Consider the following 19,963-nt stretch of genomic DNA (forward strand, 5'->3'; position numbering starts at 1 on the left):
TGGTAAGCCATCTGGTAATTGCTAGGTGTGTTGTGTCGCAGCAGGAGCGGGAACCTTATCACATAATTTAAAAAAAAAAAAAACATTTTGACCTTGAAAAGTCAGATTTTTCTGCACTAATTTTTTTGGAACGATTACTTAAATATGTAAAATGCTGATTTTCTAATGCACTGTAGTCAATTAATACTAATATTTTTCATTCACATTTTGACAAAGGTTAAACAATTTTCTTATAGTTGTGCAGTTTAGAAGACTACACGTTGTTTGTGGTGTTCCTCAGGGGTCGACACTGGAGCCGCTCAATTTTGTCGCTCTCAGTTTATGCTGATGTGTGTTCTTCTTTAGTCTCACTTTTAAATACATTATTTTTTACGCTATTTAGTTTATCGTGTTGTATCTATTTCTCTTATCTCTTACAGTGAATTGCACAAAGTCATTTGAGTTCTGTTTTTATTCTTATTTTTATGTAAAAATCAAAAGTAAAATGTGTTTTAGTGTGTCTTTTTTTTTACTCTTATTTTTCATGTTTATGTTTCAGTGTTATGAAATCATGATGTCAACACACTCATGTGTTTGAGTGAAAGAGTGAAACATTCCTTTGTGCTGATTTCTCTTTTCCTGCTTCCTGTGTTTTTATTGTTTACATCAGCTGATTAAAGTCATTAACTGCTGTTTCACATTAACTCCACTGTAACTGGAACTCGAGCAGCAGGAGCTTGCACTCTTTATATCTTTTTTTTTTAGCTTTAGCTTATTTTATGGGTTTTATTTTTAGATATTTTTGGTTTATTTCAGTTTTTCCACCGTGTGAATGTCGAGCCACTGTTTTATTTCCTGCTGTGTCGCCTTGGAAACAGAGCCTGATAAGATCCAGATAGACTCAGTGGTCTGGCGTGGTGCTTGTGAGTCCACAGCTGATGACGAGCGTCTGCTCGGTGTCTCCGTGGAGACGGAAGTGTCTCGGGAGGGACGTCGTTAAAAGATTTCACCTCAAACTTTTCTCCTTCATTATCTCCACAGGCGTCTGGTGTCGTCATGATCGGCGTCGGCTTTTCCTCCATCGACGGCAACGTACCAGTCGCTGAGGTAACTCTGCCCCCTACTGGTCTGATCTTTACTCACTGCTCTCCTTTTTCCTCCAAAGACAAGAATGTGACATCACATTTTTAAAGGAATAGTTCAGGTTTTTTGTGTTAATTTTGACTGCAAATTTTGTCTCTGTCTCTTTTTCTCTCTGTCTGTCTTTTTCTCGTTGTCTCTTTTTCTCTCTGTCTCCCTGTCTCTCTGTCTGTCTCTCAGTTGTTTGACCAGTTGTCCAGCAGCGACGGTTTACTCGTCCTGCAGGCGTTTGGTCCAATCACGGTGATTTTGTCGCTTGTGGGCGTCTGCGCCGCGGCTTTGGACCTGAAACCTCTGCTGCTGGTGGTGAGACACAAACACACACACACACACACACAGGCATGCACACAGATACACACAGTGAACCTGTGGTTGTGTGTCCTTCAGTTCTCTGCTCTGATCTTCGTGGAGTTCGTGGCTCTCATGGTCGTGGCGTCTCCACTGGTCCAGGTCCAGGCTCAGGTAAACGTCTCTGTGTTTCTGATTATCAGAATGAACTGGGTTTTATTAAAAAGTTGATGCTTTAGGATAAACGATAAAGGTTCACTGTGGCGTGTTGTCGTGTAGATGGACAGTGCGGTGGACGAGGTCTTCCTGAACGTCACTCCTCTTCATAAAGCAGATCTTTACATCCAGACAGAACTGAACAAACTCCAAACTTCAGTTGAGTCGTTTCATTGTTTCATCTTTAAACTTTTGTCCGGTGTTATTTATTTATTTATGTATTAATGCCACTTTACTCAGTGGAAGCAGTGGAACAGTTTACAAAAGCGAGAAATAGTATCACAGTTACTAAGTAAAGAAGTCCTGACTGATGTTTTTTTCTTCCATTAAGATGATGTTAGCAAGAGGGACGGCAAATTCAAAATGGCCAACTTCCTGTAGTGTTGAGGCCATGGTCCCAATAGACTTTTTTGTTCATCCTGGTCTGTGACATGTTACCACCAAGTTGCATGAAATTTGGTGCAACATAGTTTTGGCTTTGTCCTACCGGGTTTCACCTTTGGAGGCACTACTGAGCCATTTTCAACCACGTTTACATATTTCCCTTATTTTATAAAATTTTTCTCCAGTTCTGATTTGCGTGCCAATTTTCGCCATTTTTGCCTACGTTGAGTACCTCATAAATGCGATAAAAAAGAAAAAGAATTCCAGGAACACCCAAATTATTACCCTTTCTGAAACATGATCAATTGATGTGAAACGATCAACGTTTCACATCAAAGATCGCAGATCAGAGTCTTTGTTCGACTTATCTGTGGCTAAACTTTACGTCTGACAAGAAACTGAGAATTGTTTTTACAAATAAATCGGATTATTACGTAAAATCCTTGAAGATTAAAATGAGTGTAAAAAATAATGTCAATTTTTTTTTAAAAACATAGTCACATGTTTCTGTGTCTCAGGACTCTTGTTGTGGTCTGAGGAGTTTTGAAGACTGGGACAATCAACTTCCTGTTTCCTGCGTCTGCGCAACACCAACACCACCTGTGACCTCTGACCTCCAGCCGAGGTCAGAAAAACCCTTAAAAAGTCCTGGAGTTTAACATTTTTTGAGGTTTCTGAATTTCCCGATTTGTCAAAATCATGTTTTCTTGGTGCAATTTCTAAATTAGATTCACAGTTTCTGTGACTCGTGAAGACTCTTAAAGTTTCAGGAGAGAAATTTATTTTAAAAAATCTCAGATTTTTTTAAAACTCCAATATCAGAAAGATTTTTCTTTTGGATCTTCAGATCTTCCAGAACAATCTGTCTTTGTATTTCTACTCGACGTTGAAAATCCTCTGTTTTTTTCAGATTTTAGGTGAATTTTACAAATGTGAAAATTCCAAATAGTTAAAAAAAATGTTTTTAAACACATTGAATTACTCAAACATGTTTTTTTTTGAAAAATAAAAAAATTTGAATCTTGTTTTAAATTAAAAAAAAAACTTCCTCTTACAAAAATATAAAATTAAAATTTTGTTTTGACTTTGTGTCTCAGATCTGATTATGGAGACTCTGAAAATCTCTGTGTGATGGTCGGCAGTGACCTTTACCCTCTGACCTCACAGGTCACAGAGAAGTTATGGGTTCACTCCAAGGTAAAGTTTCTGGAATTTTTCGGGATTTTTTTCCCGAATTGTCATCAGTGTGACTTACGTTTTTTGTGTGTCTTTTTTGTGTGTGTGTGTGTGTGTGTGTGTCAGCCCTGTGGTCCGATCCTGAAGAGTTACCTGAGTTTCCCGATCAAACTGAGGATCGGAATCATCTCGGCCTTTGCCACCATCGCGGTAAAAGTTGCCAAATCCTTTTCCTCGTGAATTATTTTTTTAAAATTTGATTAAATTAAATTTTTTTTTTAAATGTCGAGTTAAATCATGACGAAAAAATATTCCGTGTCAGCCGCTGAAGACGAACACGAGTTAGAAACTAGTGTTAGAGTTAAAATGAAAAATATTCAGATTAAAAATTCTACACACATATTTTTTTTAAAGTCTTTATTTTTTATTTAGTATAACTTACTACTGTACAACCTGTACTTTATAAAATAATTGGATTGATATTTGAAATTATATCTATTGCAATTTTTAGTCTATTTCTGAGGAGTTTGTGAAAATGTGTAATTGTATAGTTCATTTGTTTACAAGTAAAGATTTTTTTAAAAAGTGAAAGTTTGGTTATTAATGATTTGAGTTTGTGGAACATATTTTTGAACCTTTTAATATTATTCTATGTATAATTATCACACATGCACATGATTATTTCTTGATTAGGACGTTAAATGATAGTTATTTACTGGACAGAAAAATTACTTTCAGTGGTTGAATGTTTCAAATAAATAACAATAACATGACATTTTAATGACATATTTGTTAAACTCTGTATTTCTTATATTTATATTGAAATGACTGAAAACGTGCTGTAATTCCCCTTGTGTCCTGCAGATGGCAGCCATCGCTCTGTGTCTGACTCTGGGTCTGGAGGAACACTGGAAGACGCCTCCGGTGGAAATGACGGTCGACGACTTCAACAGAGTGAAATATCAACCCAAGCCCTCCCTCACCTGACCCCTGACCCCTGACCCCTCCTCCCTGCACTGAGGATCGCAATAAGTATTTAGTAAAAACGCAACGTCAAGTTTGTTTGGAAAGTGTATGTGTGTGTGTGTGTGTGTGTGTGTGTGTGTGTGTGTGCCTCGTCAGGATTATCTGACCTCGTCAGGACCAGTAGTCCTCATGGAGACTAAACCTGGTCCTAACATTGAGGCAGAACCTCATTTCTTAGTTAGTTCGTTTGACAGATGAACTCCTTAGGGCGAGGTTTAGGTTAGCTTACCTAAGAGTTAGTATGTGTAAGGTTAAGTTTGATTTAGGTTTGAGTTAGCTAAGATGCAAGTTAGCTGTTGGCTTGGGTTAGGTTTAGCTTAGCTTAGATGAGAGTTAGCTTAGGTTTAGGTTAGCTTAACTCTTATGTTAACCTAATTAAACCTACATTTGTTTTAGGTTCAAGTTAGCTAAGATGCAAGTTAGCTTACATAGAGTTAGCTTGGGTTAGGTTTAGTTTAGCTTTGCTTAGATGAGTTAGCTGAGCAAAGGTTATATTTTTGTTAGCTTAGAATATAGCTAGCTAAACTAGGGCTATAGTTATGTTAGTTTAGTTGAGTTATCTTAGTTTGAGTTGAGTTATCTTAGGTTTAGCCTCGATGAGAGTTTAGGTAAAGTTAATTTTAGGTAAGACAACAGTGAGCAAAGGAAAGGTTAGGTTAATAAGTTATGGTTAGTAAAGTGTGTGTGTGTGAGAGATAACAGGATATTTCAAACATGTATAAACTCATAACATCACTGTAAATGAAAAAAAAGAAAAAGAGTTTAATTTCTGAACTTCCTGTCGTCATAGTAACACACAGCTCTGTGTGTGTGTGTGTGTGTGTGTGTGGGTGTATGTGTGGTCTTTGGCCACATGGTGGCAGCAGTGTGCAGCACTAACAGTGTGAACAGCATCAGAGAGAAAAACTCTGTGCATCTGTATTTATCTGTATTCTGAACCACACTTTTACACTCAGTGGTCACTTTATTAGGAACACCAACACAACAGGAAGTCTCCTGTTCTACCACGCCACAGCTAGAGGTCACTGTTTCACCGGTTATCTGACGACTTCTGCTTCTCTGCATAATATTATTCAGATTATAATATTTATTATTTTAAATGTTTACATGTGACAGAATGTAATCTGATTACAACTCACGTCTATGTTTCACCCACTGCTGTGAAAACAAATAACATCAGTAGTCTGGTTAGGCTTAGGTTAACTCACATTAGAGTTAACCTAAGCCTCAATCTTATCTAAGATAACGTAACTCTGAGATAAATTTACCTAAACTAGGCTAACTCTCATCAAAGCTAAGCTAAAGGCAAGTTTAGGTTTGTCTTAGCTTTGATCAGATTTGATTTAGGTTTAGTTTAGCTTACATAAGCTTTAGTACATGTAAGCTTTAGTACAATGTTGGGTTAGTTTACAGCGTAGGTTGGGTGAGGTTTAAGTTAGCTATGACTTCATGAAGAACAACAACAACACACAACAGTTACAGAATATAATCTGAATACAACTCGTGTCTATGAAAACAACTGAGGTCAGAAGTTATTTTAGGTTTCGGTTATCTTACATTAGAGTTAGGTTTAGGTTAACTCACGTAAGAGTTAACTTAGGTTATCTTTAGATTAGCTTCCATAAGAGTTAACCTAGGTTAGGTTTAAGTTAGCTAAGAGTTTATTAGGAACACACAATAATTACAAAATATAATCTGATTATAATTCACGTCTATGTTGCTGTGAAAACAACTGAGATCAGTCATCAGATTTTAGAAGATACACTGATTGATTGATTGATTGATATTAAGAGTCTAAAGTTTGTGTCTTGTTGTAAATATAACATTTATTTTTTTCAAAAATTCCAGGAGACAAAACTTTTTCTTATTCTTCAATTATTTGCCCAGTTTTTTTTTGTGTGAAACATTAAATAATCGAAACACGTGACTTTGACTTTGAACATTTATTTAAATATAGTCTGGAGACAGGAATAAACAGATGTTTTTAAATTAGAAAACAAAATCTGTGACGGTCAGATTATAACATAAAATCTAAGGAAAGAGAAGACTTTCACTCATGTTTGTTTCTTTATTGTGAGTCATTTACAGCCTGTGGTTGTTGTTGTGATTGTTGTTGTCGTCGTTGTTCACAGTGAACCAAATGGAACTTTCACTCGTCAGGAAACCGTGGACTTTACCTCAGTGTGTTTGAGTCTCTCAGACTCTGAAGACACAAAGGTCAGAAGATTTCCTGTGGGGGCGGAGACAGTGACACACACACACACACACACACACACACAAAGGAAAAGAGTTTAATTTATTTGTACTTCATTCAAGCAAGTATGTAAATATGTTTTATTGGTTCATGAGAAGCTGAAGCTAAATGTTTATAGTTATATAAATAAGTAAGTAAATAAATAAAGTAAATTAGTATATAAATAAGTTATAAGTAAATGTCAACAAGAAAAGACAAAAAAAACATGTTCATGTTCAAACACGTTGAATTCTTTTGAACCACAGGACAAGTGTCTTCATGGTTCATGCGTTTTCTTTCATGTGAAGAGTTTTCATTTACAGAAAAATGAAAGTGAAAAAAGAATCGATTCCTTAGAATCTCTTACATTTGCTGGTAATAGAAAGTGCAAAACCAGATTATTTTCTTTTTAGGCTCAATAAGGACACTTTTTTTCCTACTCCCTTTTAAGTCAATTTGTTCACAACTTACTGAAACAAACTTTAATTAAAATGAAACAATCAGAGATTATGCAACAGTCTTTAAGGTCAACTTTGTGTCCGACGACGCGTTCAGGGTCACGCTCTCGTGTCACGTACGAAGTTTCGAGGCTAATGCCAAAGTCGTAGGGCACTTCCTGTTTTGTGACGACGCGTGATTCCTTTTGATTCCGCCAAACCTCTTGACAACTTTTCACCTTTGATGCATCTCGTACAAATTGTCGTGTTTTTTAAAAAAATTGTCGCTCGGGCGAGTTCGTTCATTTACGTCAGGCGCAAATTGCCAAAGATGGATGCCGAAATTCATAATGGCCGACTCCCTGTTAAGTTGAGGTCATGGTTCCAATCGACTCTTTTGTTCGTCTTTGTCTGTTACATGTTTCCACCAAGTTTCGGGCAATTTGGTGGAACTTAATGTTCCCTTTTTTCACCTTAGGGGGCGCTTTAGAGCCCATGAGCAACGCAGTGTCCGGGAACTATGACAATATCGCATTTTCGCCACACCTGACCTCTGAGCAAGTTTTTATGCACGTTAACCCGCTCAAAAATGACCAGATGCTCGAACCTTTTTTTTTATTATTATTATTATTATTTATTTATTTTGCTAATTTAGCCTCAGAGATTTTACAAACTGTAACTTTAAGTTGAGTCTAAAATGTAACCTGTGACTGACTGATGATGTTCTGAGGTTCACAGGAAATCAAATCCTGGCATATCATTTTTAATGCTATTTTTAGCCGACAGGATTTTGTTAGCGCGTCATTTCCTTATCAAACATTTATTTTCATTTTTTTCTCTCTTCCATTTCCTGCATTGATGCGATGATGGAGTCAAACTCCGCGCTGCAGATGCTGATCTGAGAGCAATAAAATGGGCGGTGGCTAATGTGATTGTAGCTATCAGTCTTCAGCAGATGAGAACACGGAGAGAGCGGCTGCTCCTGAACGCAACACGACAACAAACCACAGCCTTTAAACTTTAGAGTCTCACGTTCACTTAAAATCATTTCTAAAAAAACTCTGGATTTTTTTCAGGGTCTGTTTTTACTAAAAAATGTTTCCCCGGGGAATTATCAGTAGAACTTTAAGTAGAACTTGGAACTATAACTAGATTTTGGAATTATAAGTAGATTTCAAGGCTGGTTTCCAGGGGTTTGGACAAAATGACCCACAGTTCAGTTTCCGTTGAAGAACAGGTTTGTTGTCTGGTTTTCTCACCATGTTTCCACCTGCTCTACTTTACTTCTGCTGCTTTCAGACATCAAACAATCGTTAACGGTAAAACCCAGTGAATTCACAGAAGGGGGCGGAGCCTGATCTCACTTAGTCACACGGAATCGGTTGATGATGGTGGATGATGGTTTGTGGTGGGAACTTGAAAAGACAAACAAGTCCACACGTGAAGTCTGGAAAGACATCAAGTCCTGCACGTCCATAGGCCACGCCCACTTTCCCAGACAGAGATGCCACTCTGCTCAGGGTCACGGTTAAACTTTCAACTCGTGACCTTTTCTGGATGAAAAGGTTTTTCCTTACTCTTTCAGGTCGAGAGTGTCAACCATTCAACTCTCCCCCCACCTCATCCATGCAATGGTTTGCTCCGTCCTGTCAAACTGTGTTTCAACAAAGAGACTCGTAAAGTTCAGACCTTCACATTAAACTTCACACGCAGGAATCCTGGACCATAAAAAGCAGAACTGATGCTGGTGTTTGTGTCTGAAGCTCGGTAACGTAACTTGCGTTTAATCTTATTTGGTAAAATCCTCACTATGAGAGAGAGGAGAAGACGGACAATTCCTGTGATTGTCGTCACATGTTCATCACTAAAGCAGCAGAGTTAGCATGTTTCAGGGTTGAGCCTTGGAGGGACAGCAATGATGGGAGGAGTTATGAACGGAGATTTATGGCTTATTTAAGCCATAACATTACTAATGTTTAAAAACCAATAAAAACACGTGTCTAATGTTTAAAAACGTATAAAAACACATTACTAATGTTTAAAAACGAATAAAAACACATTACTAATGTTTAAAAACGTATAAAAACACATTACTAATGTTTAAAAACGTATAAAACACGTTACTAATGTTAAAAACGTATAAACACACGTTACAAATGTTTAAAAACGTATAAAAACATGTTACTAATGTTTAAAAACGTATAAAAACATGTTACTAATGTTTAAAAACGTATAAAACACTTTACTAATGTTAAAAACGTATAAACACACGTTACAAATGTTTAAAAACGTATAAAAACACGTTACTAATGTTTAAAAACGTATAAAAACACCTTAGTAATGTTAAAAACGTATAAACACACGTGACAAATGTTTAAAAACGTATAAAAACACCTTAGTAATGTTAAAAACGTATAAAAACACGTTACTAATGTTTAAAAACTTATAAAAACACGTTACTAATGTTAAAAACGTATAAAAACACGTTACTAATGTTAAAAACGTATAAACACACGTGACAAATGTTTAAAAACGTATAAAAACACCTTAGTTATGTTAAAAACGTATAAAAACACGTTACTAATGTTTAAAAACTTATAAAAACACCTTAGTAATGTTAAAAACGAATAAAAACATGTTGCTAATGTTAAAAACGTATACAAACATGTTGCTAATGTTAAAAACGTATAAAAACACGTTACTAATGTTTAAAAACGTATAAACACACTTTACTAATGTTAAAAACGTATAAAAACACGTTACTAATGTTAAAAACGTATAAACACACGTTACAAATGTTTAAAAACGTATAAAAACACCATAGTAATGTTAAAAACGGATAAAAACATGTTGCTAATGTTAAAAACGTATATGACGATGATGATGATGATGATGATGATGAAGATGAAGATGATGTCCGTTTACTGTAAAGTATTGTTTAATCTGGGTTTCTTCCTCTTTCTCTAATTGTTCCCTCCTTTTTTTCCACCCAGTTCTCTGACTCAGTCGTTGGTGTTCAGATGCTGATGGTGTTGACCCCGCCCCCTCCCTCCCTCCCCACACACACACACACACACACACACACACACCAGCCCCTGACTCTGCGACCCCTCCCCCACCCTCACAGATTCTTCATGGTAAGGAGCAGAACATTGTTTTCCTTTCTCGGGTTTTTTTCCTCTCTGACCTGAACATTCACTCTCTCAGAGGTCGCTCGTAAAGGATGCAGCCATTCTCTCGCTCTCTCGCTCTCGCTCTCTCTCACTAAGGGGGCGGGGTCTCCTCCATCAGACCTGTTGTAAACACCTCATAGATCTGCAGCAGATAGAGAGGACACAGTGCAGCAGGAATTCCACTGGAAACATTGTTTTCCTGCAGTTTCTTTTACACCCTTGATCACATTTTTGTTCAAAGTTGTCAAATATATCACCAACGTGACCCCCCCAACGTGACCCCCCCCCGAGACCAAAGTGGACTCTGATCCTGATAAACTAACCCCTGATGGCTGGTGGCTCTGAGCCCGATGAAGTGCTTGTGACGAGCTTTTGACAAGAACAGAGATACTGTACCAGGAAGAGAAGGAGATACGGCACCAGGGAGACAATCGCAGTCACGGCTTCAGCTCGGCGTGAGCGGCACTTTCTGTCCAAATGTTCATTCACAACAAGAGAAAAACAAGTTCGGTTCAAGTCTACGACATCTACACGACCTGTTCACGTCTTTTTCTCACTGTGAGACAGACTTCTCCAGTTTGTGAACCGCTCACTCTCCCACACCAAAGTCCATAGAGAAAACCAGTGATTTTAACATCACAGCACATAGGAGTTGTTGATCCACTGCTGCCTCCATCACTAACTTCAAATGTCTTATTTTGTTAATTCTGTGCTTGAAATCCTTCTTCACTTGTACCATTTCTTTTTATTTTGGCCCCCCGTGTATTTGACTTTGACATGACTGCTCTATGGGGTTTGGTGTGGGAGAGTGAGTGGTTTTCAGACACTCACACATCAAAATCCTGAACTGTCCCTTTAACGTCAGCTCAGGTTTTTTTCCTGAATTCACTGATTCACTGAGCGAGAAAGGAAATGTCATAAAGGAAAACAAGTAGGAGAAAGAAAGAAAAATGAGTGGAAGTGAAGAGAATTTAACTCAAACAAAGGCAGGAAGTGGAGCTGCTTCTGTGAGAGGGAAAAAAAGGCGTGGCATCCTGTCACGATGAAGAGCAGCTCTGAGCACCACAGAAGAAGAAGAAAATGATTGAAATCTTAAATTTGACTCAAAAAAGTAACAAATAAATCAAAAATAAACACAAACTTTCCCCCTCGCTCTGTTTTATTTAGACACCTGATCAGTTAAAAATATTTTAAAAAATCCTGAAACACATGTTAATCTCCAACATTTAGCACAAATAATCTGAAAATGACTAAAATATATAAATAGAGAGGAAAAAAAAGTTCAGCAAAAAAACAAAATTTTCACCCAAAATAATGCTTTTCAGAACGAGGGGGAAAGTTTGTTTTTGTTTGTTTGATTTTTGTAAAAAAATAAATAAAAATAAATTACAAAAAAACAACCTTTTTTTGTCTTGTTTTGGGAGATTTTGTAGAAGTAATTGTAAACATTTTTTTTTTGTAGATTTGTTTTATCTTGTGTTTTTATATTAAATGCATTTTATAATGTTATTCCTTTGTAAAGATTTTGTACAACAATTATATTTTATGAAATGTTGCATTTTTAGGTTGCAGTTAAAAGTTATACCTTTTTTGTATTTATTTGGACAAAATTACACAAGAAGAAAAACATATTACAAAAAATACAAAAAAAATCGCTTTGAGAACGAGGGCTAAAGTTTATGTCAGCGCTTCTCGTCTGTGATTTTTGTAAAAAAGTGTTGTAAAAAATCTTTTTGTGAACTTTTTTTGGAGATTTTGTATTTTGTAAATTTTTGTACAAATAGCTTTTTTTTCTTGTAAAATGTGTTTTTGGTCATGCAAAATTTTATAACGCATGAAATGTTGTCTTTTTTTGTTTTGTTTTATTAAATTTTGCAGGCTGAAGTTAAAAGTTACAATTGACAAGTTTTCTAAATCTTTTTTAGGACAACATTTTATAGTTAACAAAATTCTAAAATCAGAAAAATATAAAAACCCTTTTTTTACAGCTTCCTGTAAATAAACTACTAATTGTAAATTATTACCATAACATTTTTTATTGGAAAGGTAACGTTTCCTGTTTGCAGCTGCAGATCAGATCTATGCGTCGCAGTTCTGTGTCTGGCCTCGACTCTTCTGCCTATCTCACACACACACACACACACACACACACACACACCCACACCCACTCTCTTCTCCCAGATAAACACACACACACACCCTCTCTCTGCTCACACACACATCTTCATCTCCTCAGAGAAAAATCAGCTAAAATCAAAGATGGGGAAAATTAACGGATGCCTCAAATGTCTCTTCATCTTCTTCAACGTCATCTTTGCAGTGAGTACAAACATTTCTTTATTTTTTATATAGAAAAAAAATCTTCTTTTTTGTTTTTAATTGACTTTTTTAGTGACTTCGTTTTTAAGGAGAAGACGTTTGTCACAGGTTTAATGTGAACGTTTGCACAGAAAAGACAGAAAAAAGGAAGAAAAGACGAGAGCGAGTCTAAAAAGTAACGATGTAATTATGAAATAAATGATTTGTTGCCTTGTTAAACGTCTCAGTTTTGATTGTTTCTTTTTTTAAACAAACCGTTTGAGTAAAGTGAAGAAAACGTGTTTCTCAGTTTTTTTTAATTAAACACAGATGTTTGAAAAAAAAGGAAAAAGTAACAATGGATCAAAAAACCTAAAAAAAAATCAGATTTAACTGCAAACAAAGTAGAAATAAATTCAAAAAACAAACATCGAACGAGATGAGAAAATGAAAAAAGAGAACGTGATGAAAGTTTCATGAAACGGTTTGAGCACACTTTGTCTTTTCTCTTTTTTTGATCACTAAAGGCTCATTTCCCGTAAAAGAGAGTGAGACAGGTTCATGTTTCAGTCTCCGCCCACAAACACAAGCCCCCCGTTCTTCTCCTCACTAATGAAATTTCCCTCCTCTGCAGCAGATCGTTCACTCTGACAGGAAGAAAAGAAAAAAGTTCATTTGAAAAAGAGGGCGGGGCCTGCAGCATTTACACGCACCTTTACTACAATGACAAAAAAAACAGGAATAAAACTTTAAGACGACAAACTACGACAGAATTTATTTATATATTCAGTAAAAAAAATCTACATTTTTCTTTGATTCCTGTTCCTCGTGTGTGTGTGTGTGTGTGTGTGTGTGTGTGTGTGTGTGTGTGAGTGAGTGAGTGAGTGTGTGTGTGTGTGTGTGTGTGTGTGTGTGTGTGTGTGTGTGTGTGTGTGTGTGTGTGTGTGTGAGTGAGTGAGTGAGTGAGTGACATCACTTGTTCACCTTCAGGCGATCATGATGATGATGATAAATTACCTCTGTCTCCCTCTGGTGTTTGAATACTAACATGACAGGAGGCAGGAAAAAAAAACAGTGAACATTTAGCCATTTAAACCAAAAACATTTAGTGAAAATAAAACAAGTTGCAAAATAATATACAGTATTTAATTTATTAGTTATATTAGTTAATATATTAGTTTATTCATGAAGTACTGATATTTTGTTACGTTTAGTCAAGTTATCTCATTATCTATCATATGTACATACATATATACATATATATATAGTATACGTATATATATACTTATATATGTGTATATAAGTATATATATATACACAATATAAATATATATTTACACGTGTGTATAAATGTGTAAAATGTGTAAAATGAAAAAGTCCCACGTGTTTAATAAAATACAAAATGACCACGTTAATACCTTTTTCTTTTTTTCTCTTCGTTTTAAATGTTAAATCATGTGAAGTTACAAGTTCAGATAAATCATAAAGAAAAGAAAATCAAAAATGAGACAAATATATAAATAGGTACGACGTTGTTATTTTTGCTAACGCTAACTTGTGTTGTGTCCTCAGATTGTAGGATGTGTCCTGGTCTACGGGACAGTGAAGGCCACGGCCTACAGCGCCCAGGTAACGCTCACATGTCTCCTCTTTGTGTTTTCACTGTGTTTTCACTGTGTTTTCACTGTGTTTTACGACGTTTTTAACATTTGTGACTTTTGTAACGATCTATAACGCGTCATGTTTGGTGTTCAAAAAAGCAACATTGTTAGCAGCTAGCATGCGGTAACATTAACCTTACCGCCGATCGTTAACAACAAAAAGAAAAATCGTTTCATTGGAAACTTCTAAAGGTTTTTTTTTAACTATATATTATATGTGTATCGACTTTATTATGCAAAGTCATTTGGTTAGTTAGTTAGGTAGGTAGGTAGGTAGGTAGATGGCTGGTTGGTTGGTTAGTTAGTTAGTTAATTAGTTAGTTAGTTAGTTAGTTGGTTAGGTAGGTAGATGGTTTTTTTTAGATAGATAGATAGAGTGATAGACAGATAGATAGAAAGAGTGATAGATAGATAGAGTGATAGATAGATAGATAGATAGATAGATAGAGTGATAGATAGATAGAGTGATAGATAGATAGAGTGATAGATAGATAGATAGATAGATAGATAGATAGAGTGATAGATAGATAGATAGATAGATAGATAGATAGATAGATAGATAGATAGAGTGATAGATAGATAGAGTGATAGATAGATAGAGTGATAGATAGATAGATAGATAGATAGATAGATAGATAGATAGATAGAGTGATAGATAGATAGAGTGATAGATAGATAGAGTGATAGATAGATAGAGTGATAGAGCGCAGGCTCACGTTGGTTTACCCTCATCGTCACAGTTTCCTGGAACAGAAACAAGACATTTTCACGACATGTTTGGAAAAGAGTTTTCTCTGCAGCAGAGTTTACATACCAGTCTCTGCACTGAAGAGTAAACACTTAACTGGAGCCTGAGGGTAATTATCTTAGCTTACCCTAACCCTCACTCTGAGACACCCCCCCCCCACACACACACACACACATAAACCATATAAAGAGCTGTGAGAGGAGCAGAATCAACATGAGCTGAAGTGTGTTTCTGACTTCTGATCCCATGAAACTCCTCCTGAAACTCCTCCACTCCTCCCATGTTCATCATATTTGACTCACGCACATGCACAGACACGCACTTCCCGGCATCGCTTATTATGGGATTTCCCTCTTCGGCAGGACGAGCAGCGGGTTTACTGTGACGCGAAAGCTGAGTCAGATGTGGACGAGTTTGTCTGAGTGAAAGATTCTCGCGTAACCGACGGTGACGGAGACGCAGCTGTTTGTAAATGTTTAAAACAAGAGGAGGAGGAGGAGGAAGAGGAGGAGGAGGAGGAGAGCAGCTGCCCACATGTTGTAGCCGAGGCTCCCACTTTTCTTTTTCCAAACGCAGACCAGATGTTTTTGCTCGGGGGAGGTTTCCGCGCTCGCCGTGGATTGGCTGAGAGGAAAACAGGAGGCGACTCCAGGAGAGCTGTTTGTTTCTGTCTGCTTCAACAAAGTGTTTTTTTTTTTGTTTTTTTTTAAATGAATCACATTTACTCTCACTTTTCTGAAGGGTTTTATGTTTCCCGGGGTTTAAACAGGTTAACGCGGTTCTGTCTGAGGAAGAAAGAGAAAGAAAGAAAAGATGAAAATGACGCAAACGTCTCTTTTCTTTGAGTCTTTGCCAAAAAGAAAAAAAGTCATGAAATCTGAGCCGACTATGACTCACCTGTTCAGGCAGTTCCTCCTTTATTTTGGAAATGCATGTTCTGCACTTCCTGTTCCTCACTCCTGCCACTCACATGGCCACGCCCACTCCCTCCCATCCCTGCTATTCTCTTCTAAACAAACCGAGGTGGAAAAGTTATGAATTACATTTACTCACGTCACTGTAATGAAGTTTTGTGATTTTACGACGAGGACTGACAGGTGAACAATGAGGACAGACAGGTGAGCGCCAAGGACAGACAGGTGAACGACGAGGACAGACAGGTGAACGACGAGGACTGACAGGTGAACGACGAGGACAGACAGGTGAACGACGAGGACAGACAGGTGAACGATGAGGACAGGTGAACGTTGAGGACAGGTGAATAATGAGGACAGATGAACGACGAGGACAGATGAATGACGACAGGTGAACAACGAGGATAGGTTAACGACAAGGACAGGTGAACGAAAAGGACAGGTGAACGACAAGGACAGGTGAACAGTGAGGACAGGTGAATGAGGACAGGTGAATAATGAGGACAGGTGAATGATGAGGACAGACAGGTGAATGATGAGAACAGACAGGTGAATGATGAGGACAGCCAGGTAAATGATGAGGACAGACAGATGAATGATGAGGACAGACAGGTAAACGACGAGGACAGGTGAACATTGAGGACAGGTGAATAATGAGGACAGATGAACGACGAGAACAGGTGAATGACGACAGGTGAACAACGAGGATAGGTTAACAACAAGGACAGGTGAACAGTGAGGACAGGTGAATAATGAGGACAGGTGAATGATGAGGACAGACAGATGAATGATGAGGACAGACAGATAAATTGGCAATAATTAAGGTCGCTGACTGAGTGAGAAAGTGAAATCATTTGTGACCTTTGACCCTTTTTGACTGACACATTATGTGTTTACATATTTTATTTTTATTACTTTAAAAATTTCAGTAACTTCCACCGTCAACAATAAAAAAACAATAAAGTCTTATTTTTAATCGGATTTCTTGACAGAATGTAACTTGAAAATGTTTTCGCGTCGCAGATGTCGGCGTTCGGAGGCCCTGGCCTTGGTTGGGCGTGGGTGTTTGCCATCGGAGTTCTTGGAATCTCCTGCCTGGGAATCTATGCAGCCTGCTCCGAGAAACCGCTGGCCCTGAAGATCGTACGTACGAAAAGAAAAATCAATACATCAACATTTGTGGTTGTTGACAAATTGTAGCCTCATACATTTGAATTGTTGTTGTGCAGTTTGCAGGCTTCATGGGGGTCGGAATGCTCATCACCATGATCTTTGGCATCATAATGGTTGTGACAAGAAACAGGGTAAACAACACATTTTCAGCGTTTTTCATCATTTATTGTACATTGGTGTGTTAATCCAAAAAAAACTACATCACAAATACATCCATTTTTGCTCCCTGAAAGGCTAACATCCTCGTTTAGTCTACTAACGGGTTTTCTTTTGTTTATTTTGAGTTATTTTGAGCTCATTTAAGCAGCTAATATGACAAATCGGTTGCTAACAAAGGCCTTGTCCCAAACTTGCTTTATTCAGGATTAACTTGTTTTGAATTGACTTCAGGATCCAAACTTTAAGTGGCCGTAGCCTGTGACCTGATGCTAGTTTCGGCTAATTCGTGTTGAATTTACTTTTACTCGAGTTCCTAAAAGCTAAGTGGTCGTAGCTTGTGTGCTAGTTCAAGATTAATCTTGTTAGAAGAGCACTAAAATGATCTTTATCCTTGCTAGCACCCTCTCACCATCTCACTACCATGCTACTAATGCTGTATGCTAATGTGATTTCCTTACTCTATGTAAATATTGTGACAAAACATCGAGACACTAAATCAGTTTGAATTTGTCTTTAAGATAATTCCGTGTGTTTTCTACAACTTGCTGACACAAGCTAACGTTGTCCTCGTTGTTCTTCACAGATCAGAGAGCAGTTGAACAGCGCCTCTGCCGAGCTCACTAACGTCTTCATGGAAAACCCCGACCTGAAAAAGACTCTTGATGGGCTGCAGGAATCTGTAATAATCTCTTGAGGATTATTGTCCCGTGTTTATAGCAATGACTTTTTTCTTCGTTTGGTAGAACTTTGATTGAAAAAGCTCTGTCTCTGTGTTCTAGGCCCAGTGCTGTGGCGTGATGAGTGCTTCAGACTGGGGCAGTGACATCCCTGCGTCCTGTGAGTGCAAGTCTTCATACAGAAATGACAGGTCCACGCCATTTTCAAGTGGGAAATGTAAAGCCAGACCTCAGGTTAGTCCTGTGAAATGAAAATCGGTGTTTTTCATTCGCCTGCAAAAGACCGCGAGCTGCTCAAACTAGACATTTAGAGACAGGGGGTAAAGAGGTAGACGATGAATGGATGGATAATTTACGGTAAAAAACATGAAAAACCAACCGGACGTGCAAAGTTCTGTTCACTTTGAAACTTTTCTTGACTGAACCATTGCTAATCATGATCGAGACCTTTGCTCTCTTTTCCCCCCAGGGAACCACAGGCCCCGCCCAGATTTATGAAGAGGTATTTATTCACTGACCAAAAAATACCACTCTACGAAGCTGCGATGTTTTCAGTGCGTGACTCTTCTCCATCTGTTTCCCCGACAGTCCTGCAGTGTTTTCTTCATGTCAATCATCAACTTGCTCTTCAACATCCTCATGGGCTTCTTCTTTGCGTGCGCAGTCACCGCAGTAAGTTCATCATTCCTTCTGCTTTGTTATTGTTGTCAGAGAACGACAAAAAGTTCAAACCCTTTTCTTCATTGGACAGAAATGATCTTAAGTTCTACATAAAAGTATGAGGCACCAGTAAAAGTCTTATGTCTTCCACTGTTTTACCTGTATTTGAGGTGGAATCTGTTATTTCTTGAGCTCCACAACTCAAACAGACAAACAACACAATATTTGTCACAACTCACCTCTTGCCTTTGCACTGAGAAGACCTGGGTTTGCCCCACAATGGCCATATGTTTGGCCCGTTTGTACGTGGGTTTTCTCCCAGTTCTCCGGGTTCCTCCCACAGTCCAACAAACGTGCAGATTTTGGGGGATTAGGCAAATTGGACACTCTAAATTCTAATGCGTCCCTATGTCAGCTGGGATTGGCACTAGCGCCCCCCCGCGAGCCTCATGTGGAAGATACTGGTAGAAGACGGACGGCTGGATGGACCTTTATCGCAGCGTTAGCTTCAAGGTTGTTGCTCCAATTCTTTCTGAAGTCTTACGGTCAAGTGTGTTGTCTCCACAGCTTCTGGGTCTGCTGATCTCCCTGCTGATGATCCACCAGGTCAGACGCCACGACAACGCCGGCACGGCGTCCATCGCCATGAAGGGCTATTAAAGGCAAACCACCTTTCGACCCCCTCCCCCCCGACCTTTAACCTCCGCACTGTAATTAGGGGACTCGGTGGTCAAATTCATGTCGTCGTAGTTGTTACTATCTTAAATGTAATAAATCCTGTCCTGTATGAAGAACGATGTAGAGGAGGATGCCGGAGACGGAGCAGAGCGTACGCCGAAAGGAAAATGATTGTTTTCTTGTAGAAATTCTGAATAGCAAACATATATTTTTTTGTGAAGTATAAACTTTATCTTTTTTTGTGTTATTTGAATGTAAGACGTATCATAGAAATATCAAGCTTCACACTTCATATATGACTGAAGCTCTTTTATCCCGAGGAGGTCACAACTGCCATTTTGTTTTTATTAGTGCGTTCCCGTCGCCACAAACATCGCAGGATAAATATCAGAACTGGGAATGACGTCACCCCCCAATTGCCAACTAGTTGTCTAATTCAGTCACTTTAATGTGTTAACATGTTCATTGGTTATTTGATATATAAAAACAGACATTTCTGCGTGTAAAAACAACAGCTTTAACACCGCTGATGCTCTTAGCAGCCATCTTGAATCGCAAACTCGGGGGGAATGAGGAGTTCAAACAATTTGATGAATCAGTGAGTCATCTTGTAACTGTGAAACCATGACCTCAGAATGCAGCAGAAACTGTTAGCTTAGCGCAAAAAATGAGGTAGCCCGTACCCGGCTAGATTTGTGGAGACACCAACAAGCTACGAGCGACTCGTCATGAATTATCCAAATACAAGAAGATGTCTTAAGGCCCTTACCCTTACCCTTACACATCAGGTGGTTCGATTGGGCGTGGAATGGGTAACGCAGCCCAGAATTTTGGAACTGCGTGCAAAGAAACGCGTTGGTTGTGCGTGGACAGCGCATGCGCTAACCTAACTCTAAGCATCGCTCACCAAGCAGAAAAACCATTTCAACAACAGAAGAAGTCG

General features: G+C 38.1%; 2 protein-coding genes across 2 annotated transcripts; both read left to right on the top strand.

The window, feature by feature from the left end:
* Positions 1-692: 692 nt before the first annotated feature.
* On the top strand, positions 693-6,254 carry LOC131456373 (tetraspanin-10-like). Its single transcript, XM_058624658.1, has 8 exons — positions 693-1,086; positions 1,300-1,425; positions 1,507-1,581; positions 1,687-1,782; positions 2,526-2,632; positions 3,105-3,204; positions 3,310-3,393; positions 4,048-6,254. Exons 1-8 carry the CDS (start codon positions 1,036-1,038, stop codon positions 4,168-4,170), a joined length of 762 nt encoding a protein of 253 aa, XP_058480641.1. The 5' UTR covers positions 693-1,035; the 3' UTR covers positions 4,171-6,254.
* A 5,958-nt stretch (positions 6,255-12,212) lies between these two features.
* LOC131456374 (tetraspanin-8-like) lies at positions 12,213-19,312 on the top strand. The gene is made up of 9 exons (XM_058624660.1): positions 12,213-12,371; positions 13,923-13,979; positions 16,697-16,816; positions 16,903-16,977; positions 17,589-17,684; positions 17,785-17,916; positions 18,152-18,184; positions 18,271-18,354; positions 18,910-19,312. The coding sequence occupies exons 1-9, from the start codon at positions 12,312-12,314 to the stop codon at positions 19,000-19,002; spliced, it is 750 nt and encodes a 249-aa protein (XP_058480643.1). The 5' UTR covers positions 12,213-12,311; the 3' UTR covers positions 19,003-19,312.
* The last annotated feature ends 651 nt before the right edge of the window (positions 19,313-19,963 follow it).

Source organism: Solea solea, chromosome 3 (genome assembly GCF_958295425.1).
Source record: "Solea solea chromosome 3, fSolSol10.1, whole genome shotgun sequence".
Classification (NCBI taxonomy): Eukaryota; Metazoa; Chordata; class Actinopteri; order Pleuronectiformes; family Soleidae; genus Solea; species Solea solea.